Source organism: Athene cunicularia (assembly GCF_003259725.1).
Source record: "Athene cunicularia isolate RWA chromosome 28 unlocalized genomic scaffold, athCun1 chr28_part1, whole genome shotgun sequence".
NCBI classification, from domain to species: Eukaryota; Metazoa; Chordata; class Aves; order Strigiformes; family Strigidae; genus Athene; species Athene cunicularia.
Genome location: NW_020799139.1, coordinates 2,065,394 through 2,073,314, shown reverse-complemented (window position 1 = coordinate 2,073,314; position 7,921 = coordinate 2,065,394). Strand labels below are relative to the sequence as shown.

Here is a 7,921-nt window from a genome sequence, read left to right as displayed (position 1 = left end):
CAGCTCCCTCCGTGCCGGGGCCCCTAGGAAGCTCAGGGAGGGGCTGGGGTGTCCTTCTCCTCCTCCTGCCTCGGGGCAGGATGAGTCCCGCACCCCACGGGACACCCTGCCTGCACCCCCTGTCCCCTCCCTGCCTGGCAGATGGGCTCCAGATGCCCGGCGCTGCCTGCGGCACTGCGACCCCCCACTTGCTGCCGCATGAAACTCCTGGTCCCTGCAGCGCTTTTGAGCCTCCCAGCTCCAATATCGAGGGCCAGCACGGCCCCCCCCGCCCCGTCCTCCCCCCCTGTTCCCTGGCCTGAGATTTCCATTCGGTAAGCAATTTCCATCGAGGAGATCAAATGAATACCACAGAAAATTGCCCATCTGTAATGAATCCTGCAAGGGGAGATAAAAGGCAGGGCCGGGACCGCGGGTGCTGGGCGCTGCGTCCCGGCGCAGCCAGTCGCTGTTTCTCTTGCTCAGCGCTCGGGGGATAACGGCGGCTCAGCCCCAACGATTTGCAACGCCCAGGAGCGGATCTAATCTCCGCCGGTGTCAGCAGAGCCGGGGCCACCGTGTCGGCCCCTCTGCAGTGGCAGGGGGCTCGGGGGCTCCGCACCCCCTGTCCCTCCACCTGCCAGAAAGGCTTATTCCAGGCTGCTTAGTTCCACCAGCAAATTGGAAAAGCATCTCAGAGTCGACCTGAGTTAAAAGAAATAACACAAAAAGCCACCTGGCAGCTGCTGCCACCGCGGTGCTGGGCGCTGGCTCGGCAACAGACCCCGCTCCAGTGGATTTCGTGGCCAGCATCTCGCTGGGCCACCACCCAGACACCTGCTTGCCACTGGCTGCTGCTGCCCAAGCTGCCACTTTCCTTGCAGCATCACCCAGAGCCCTGGGCACGGCTGCTTCCAGGCCAGTCCATGCCAACCATCCCCGGAGTGATAAGGTTTTGCTCTCTGGAGGAGCCCAAGTGGGGATGTCCTGCCCACCCACCACCTTGACACAAAGAGACAAAGCTCAGAGAAGTCCCAAACATCCTAACAATGAGGATGATGGGGGCAAACACGCCAGAGCCGGGGCATCCCTCAGCCCCTGGGCCCACTCGGCGTGGGCCTGCCTTGAGCACTGGGGTGTTGCAGCGTTTTGGGGCATCCAGGCGCTTCAGCCGTTTCCATGGAGATGCCTCCCCATCTTGGGACATTTGGGCAGAGCAGGGACAACCTTCAGGGTGGGGATCACCCGCTCGGAGTGGCCCCAGGTGGCATCAGCCATGGACGGGGAGAAGCTCCTCTCTGATGTGGTATCAGAAACGCAACAGAAAACTCGATTTCTGCCTCCCTCCTCCGGTGCTCTCCAGGCAGCAGCACCGCAGAGCCGTGCAGGAGGCACCGCCTGGCCAGTCGGAATATTTAAATCACTTGAGTTTTCTGTAGGGATCTGCTCACTCCCAAGTTCAAGTGATTTGTGAAGAGATGCTCCATTTCATTATTTACGCTGGTGCGCGCTATCGTTCAGCACCAACCTCAACAGTGGATGATAATAGGATTGTAAACTTTTGAAGTTAATAGGAAAATTATAGTGCTTCCGTGTATTATTATAATGCAATAAGCTGCCACATAGTGTCTCTCACCCTGCGGGGTATCACGGCTTGTCACCCAGCCTATGAAGGTAATGATTAAAGCCCCATGAAATTCGCAGTGTCACAAAAGTCTTAAGAAGCATGAAATTCTCTGTTTTCCATTAAAAAAATAAAAAAATTTGCATTTTGACATAGTCTTAAGAGAGACCTGTTAATTCTAGATTCGCTGCAGTGGCACAAAGGTCTCACGCAGACAAGCTCATCTTGTGTGGGAGTTAAAAAACAAAAATCAGGAGAAAAACAGTTTCTTTAGTGCCTCTTCTGCTGTGAAATGGTCCGAGGGACGTTTCCAAAAGCGCCCGTGGGGTCCCAGAGGTGGCCTTGGCCCCTCGGGGCTCCGTGTGTCGCCTGCAGGTGCAGATGTGCAGGATCAATCCCGGGAGGGGCACAGGCAGGGCTTTGCTAGGGTCGCTCCCCCGCCACAGGGGTGGATGGAGGCACCCGAGGTGCCAGCGCAGTCGCTGAAGCTGCGAAATTAAAAAGCTGTCGGTGAGCTCCTCTTCCAGTTAACAAGCTTGGAGGCGTGAAGAGGATAAAGGCGCCGCGTGCCCATCTCTTCCCATCCCCAGCATCGTCTTTAATGCATGATTAAGTGAGCAGGGCTGTTGCAAACAGTTTAAAAACAAAATCCGGAAAAGAAAAAAAATCACGTTCAACTCAGTAAAAAGGCAAGGAGGGAAGGCTGCCCCGATAAACCCTCACAGCCGGCGGCCGCGCTCCTCCCGGTGCAGCGGCCTCCGCCTCTGCACCCCTCCTGTCGCCCCTTCCAGATCAAGCTGAAGGAGATTTTTGAGACACCCTCGGAGATCGCGCTCGTCCTGGAGCTGGTGACGGGAGGAGAGCTCTTCGACAGGTACCCCCGGCCCCGCGATCCCCCCCCCACTCCTGGGGAGGGGGGACGGGTCCCACCGGGTGAGGATGGAGTGGGCTGGGGGATGGAGGGTGAGGGGGGTCTGTGCGGGGCAGGGCGCTGCCGCACTGACCCCGTGTGCCCGCAGGATCGTGGAGAGGGGGTTCTACAGCGAGCGGGACGCGGCCCACGTCGTCAAGCAGATCCTGGAAGCTGTTTCGGTAATGTCCACACCCCCGCTGCTGCAGCCCCTGGGGATGGGCCCTGTGTGGGTCAGGGGGTGTCACTGCGGGGGCTGCACACTCCCAAAATACCCCCGGGGAGAGGTATTGGGTGCTGCACCCATCCCAAATACCCCTGGGGAGAGGCATTGGGTGCTGCACCCATCCCAAATACCCCCGGGGAGAGGCATTGGGTGCTGCACCCATCCCAAATACCCCCGAGGAGAGGCATTGGGTGCTGCACCCATCCCAAATACCCCTGGGGAGAGGCATTAGGTGCTGCACCCATCCCAAATACCCCTGGGGAGAGGCATTGGGTGCTGTACCCATCCCAAATATCCCTGGGGAGAGGCATTGGGTGCTGTACCCATCCCAAATATCCCAAGGAAGAGGCACCCAGAGCTGCACCCACCCCAGATATCCCAGGAGAAAGGCATTTGCTTACTCGCCCTTGGCTGGCAGAGGTGCCTCTTCCAATCCGCGTTTTGGGGGGAGGAGGGAGATGAGGGAGGAAGGTCAGCGCTGCTCTGCATCACAGGTCTGCTGGAGATGGGGTTTCTATGGCAACGGGAGGGTTTAGAAATGAAAACTCATAAGGGGAAATGTCCTTCCCGTGCCCCCGTGGCCGCGCTGGCAGCTCTGGCGCTGCAGGTGTTGGGTGTTTCCGAAGGAGCAGTCGCACAAGTTGGTCCCGTGTTTGTGCCGGGTCCCCGATCGCTGCCGCCTCCTCCCGAATTCTGTCTGAGGCAGATGGGGCTTCCCCGCCACCCCCACCTCCCCACTGTCTCTCTCGGCAGTATCTGCATGAAAACGGGGTCGTCCACCGTGACCTGAAGCCAGAGAACCTGCTCTACGCAGACCTGTCCCCCGACGCTCCCCTTAAAATCGGTGAGTTTGCTGGGAGCCCCCGGGAGGGGGGGTCATGGCAGGAGGGGGGTCAGTGGTACCTCTCCCTGATGGCAGCGCTGCTCCCCTCTCTGTCCCTCCAAGGTGACTTCGGGCTCTCCAAGATCGTGGATGAACAGGACACCATGAAAACTGTCTGCGGGACGCCGGGGTACTGCGGTGAGCGGGAGGGAAGAGCTGGGGGGCAGGAGGGAGACCCGGGGAGGCTGCTCCCTGCCTGAGGCCACGCACAGCTCGGTGCAGGGATGGCCGACAGCTGCACCGGGCCTGGGAGACGCTGCTGGCACCCGGAGGTTTCCTCTGCCATGAGGTTACCCCCATGGCCGTGCCGGTGGGAGCTCCCCACATCCGTTCGTCTGAACCCCAAACTGTGCTTCCAGCCCCCGAAATCCTCCACGGGTGCCCGTACGGCCCAGAGGTGGATATGTGGTCCGTGGGCGTCATCACCTACATCCTGTGAGTAACGGCACCGGTGCCCCGCGGGCGGTGAAACCGCGGCGGTGAGACGCTTCGCTGCAGCTCGGCCCCCGGCGGGGCCCGGGTGGTGGCGTGTAGCTCCTCTCTCCCGCAGGCTCTGCGGCTTCGAGCCCTTCTTCGACCCGCGAGGGGACCAGTACATGTACAGCCGCATCCTCACCTGCGACTACGAGTTCGTGTCCCCGTGGTGGGATGAGGTTTCCCTCAATGCCAAGGATTTGGTGAGCGAGGCCACGCCGGGGCTCGGGGCTGCCCAGCGTGAAGGCTTCACTGCTTGCAAAGAAAACAGAACTAGGGGTATTTAACAAACAAAGCTTTTTCATGGGTCTGAAATTGGTTACAGGTCAGAAAATTGATCGTCCTGGACCCCCAGAAGAGACTGACCGTCTACCAGGCGCTGGAGCATCCCTGGGTCACCGGGAAAGCTGCTAAATTTGCTCACATGGACAGCACGCAGAAGAAACTGCAGGAATTTAACGCCAGGCGGAAGCTGAAGGTAAGGAGAGAAAGCCCCAATAACCCCCAGGAGTGGCTCGTGTTTACGTCCTCTTGTGCAAACGGGCCAGGGCCACAGACAGTCGCTGGGTTTTCGGGCTCCCCTGCCCCGAGCAGGTAAATGTTCAGCCCCACACGGCAGCTCGGGCAGGGGGGTGAAGGCCACGTCCCCGCGGGGCAGCTGCCGCCGGGAGGAGCCTTTCCCGAGCAAGGGGCTGCGCTCCCTGGCTCGGCATGGCCACAGGAGTGGGCACCGTGTCACCTTCTGCACCCTCCGGGGGCTCGAGCACCTCGGAAACGCCTTGGGGACGCAGGCCAGTAATCGCTGTGCCTTTGCAACAGGCTGCCATGAAAGCTGTGGTGGCTTCCAGCCGCTTGGGCAACCACGGCCACCACGACTGCTCCCGCAGCGGGCGCAGCCCGGGGGGTCCCCAGGGTGCCTGCCTGCCCCAGGGGACGGGGACCGCTGGTCCCGGAGCCACCGCCACTGAGGACCTCGACGGTTTCCAGAGCGACTGCCCCGCCGTGGCCAAGGTTCCCGTGAGCGGGGCTGGCTGCGAGAGCTAACGCGCTTCGGCAAGTGATACCCCACTGAGCCTTGGACGCTGCCACGGGGAGAGGCGGGGGAAGCTGGGGGGGACAGGAGCACCCCTATCGTAGGAGTGCATCGGGGGCCCGTGCTCTGCGGCGTGGAACATCCTTCTTTAGTGTCCTGTTGCCAGTGCAGTCGTACCTGGTCGCTGTGAGTGTGTGTCTGTACGGACCCGACTGAGGAAACAAGGCTGGTGACTCAGTCTTCCAACAAATGAACACTTTTGGCCACCATGGCTTGAAAAGATCCCAAGTGGCTTAAAAACGAGGAGCAAACAGCAGATAAAGGATTTCTTTCACCTTCCCTACAAAGGCAGTGAGTTGGCTTTACAACAGTTTTGTAAATAATCCCCTGAAAGGTTTATTTATTTAAGGGAGAGGGTGTGTCTGGACCATCCCTGACCACCGGAGCTCTGTCTACAGTCGCTGTTACCAGGCCCAGCTGTAGGTTTGCTGCCGTGTTGGACAAGGTTTGTAGGAGCCTTTGAATCCAGCTGTTTGATCCTACGCAGAGAAAAAAGTGTTTGCCAGTGGTTCCTTTATTATTTCTAGAGGGTAGACGACCTCTGCTTGGTTTGTGCTTTGGTTCCGCTCCAGTTTCATCTGTTCCCACGTTCTGTCTTGCCGTGGGCGCGTGGGGGGGTTGTCACGAGAGAACGCTGGCTCGTCTGGCCGCTGCGCTGGCGTTCCAGGTGACGACTGACATGACGGGTTTTAACAAAGAGTGACACAAATCTGCCCACGGCGCGTTGTAAGACGTTGTGACGTGTAACGGTGCTGTTGTTTCCTGAGGGAGGATAACGAGTTTATACATATTGTGGGGTTTGGGGGTTTTTTTTTTAAGACTAATGAAATCAGCTGACAAACTTCTTGAAATTTTTTAGGTAGTTATTTACCAAGCCACAGAATAAGCATTTGCAGATTTTAATACAGGATAAGTAATCAGAGAGGAAAAGCCATATTACACGTGGGGGGGTGCAGAACGGCGGGCAGCTGCTCTGCAGTCCCAGCTGCTGTGATCCAGCCTGAGGTTTGCTAGCCCGAGGCAACGACCGTGACCTGCAGCCCTGGCAGTTTGGACCATACACACAGAACAGTGTGTTCCGGCAAAAAAAAGCTCAACTGGAGAAGAACAACATTCATACACGAGGCTAATTTTTCCAGAACGGGGACACAGAGCCGAGTAGTTGATAAAAGAGGGGCTGCAAACAAAAATTGGAGTTTTGCTGAGGCTGAAAGCCGCCGCTCCAGAGAGCCGGCTCGGCGCAGAGCGTGGGGCAGCAGGTCAGGGCTGTAATCAGGGTGCCAGGAAGGGAAATGTAACACAGCGACTTTCATAGTTATTTACAGCACAAGCAGAAATCATAAAGACTATGTGTAAGGGCTGATCCATACCGCAATGAAGCTCATTTATGTTTAGGGTGCTTGCAGAGCTGAATACAGAGGGATTTTTAATTGGGAAAACACTAGGTCTCAGCCAGAAATGTGCTTTTTTTTTTTTTTTTAAACTAAGGGTCATACCTTCAGTGGGGAAGCAGACACGCAGCAAGATTTCACTTTGGAGAAGGTAAACGCTGATAACCTGGGAGAATGCTTTAGCAAGGGGAAAATGATTTCTTTTTCTTTGCGTTTTGCAGGAGGGGCAGTTGTTTTCTCTCCTTTTTTTGACATAGAGGGCTGAACCTTGCAGCGTGCTGAACTCCCATCTTTATCCCATGCTTAAGGTGAAACTCTCTGTCCTTCAGGCTCTGTGATGCGACCCCATTTACTCCAGTGGGGCCAGAACTCGAACTTTAACCATGTTGTTTACTAACCCAGGTCTTAAAAGACTATTTTATAACCTTTGACATAAAATACTTATTTAAATGCCTTGCAGGACCAGGCCAGAGTGCTCAGCACACCCAGGGCCTGTGAAGCAGGGACCAATGCTGGGAAACACTGAGTAAGGTTGCCCTGCCCCCAGACCGCTCCTGATCCTGCAGAATAATGGGAAATGAGTATCAATTAGGTATCAATTAGGTAACAGCAAGTAACAAAGTATTTCCAGTGATGGAAGGCACCCTAGGGAAAACTAAGCAAAAACCCGAGTTTGCCTCTTGTCGTGTAAGCAAAGTATTATTCCACAAATATCAGTACTTAAAGGTAGAAAGAAAAAAAAAAAGTACTCCTGGGGGTAAATCTGACAGGAGATGCCATTTTGGTCTGTATGCTGTTTTCAGAATGTGTTTTAATAACTTACTACTTCAGTATAGTGGTGACATTTCCAATATCGCAGGTATTTATAACAAAATATAGACAGCTAATAAAGTATCAAACATGATAACACGGGCTCCGTTTTCACTGTTACTCTCAAGAATACAAAGGCTGAACTGACAGGGCCAAACAGCAGCTTGCTGAAGGACAACTTTTTCTTATTTTTTATTTTCATACAGTTTATTTTCAGGCTCTGGACAGGGAAGCGCTCACTCTATCTACCTGTCTGTGGCGGGTTCCGTGGCCTGGGCAGCGCAGGACGGACACAGCTCCCCCCGCTTGTTTTGCCTTCTGTCTCCTGGTGTGAATACACGCCCGACTTTCCGAGCAGGGCCAGCGTTACACACACTCGGGCCTGCAAAGTAATTTAACCTAAAAATTAAAAAAAAAAAAAAAAGACAAAAAAAAGAGGCAAACCCCTTATAATGTTGAATTAGAAAAATCGCCTTTGGCGGGAGCGCTGGGCCGGGGGCGGGGCGGGAGACCCGGAAGGGGGCTGGGGGG

The 7,921-nt window shown here is 56.0% G+C and overlaps 1 protein-coding gene across 1 annotated transcript; it reads left to right on the top strand.

Moving 5' to 3' along the window:
• Positions 1-2,250: 2,250 nt before the first annotated feature.
• LOC113489308 (calcium/calmodulin-dependent protein kinase type IV-like) lies at positions 2,251-7,487 on the top strand (the record flags this gene model as incomplete). Its single annotated transcript, XM_026864921.1, has 8 exons — positions 2,251-2,477; positions 2,623-2,695; positions 3,493-3,583; positions 3,686-3,760; positions 3,982-4,057; positions 4,173-4,299; positions 4,422-4,574; positions 4,916-7,487. Coding segments are annotated over 8 exons (1,047 nt in total), but the record flags the coding sequence as incomplete, so codon positions are not given.
• Positions 7,488-7,921: the final 434 nt, after the last annotated feature.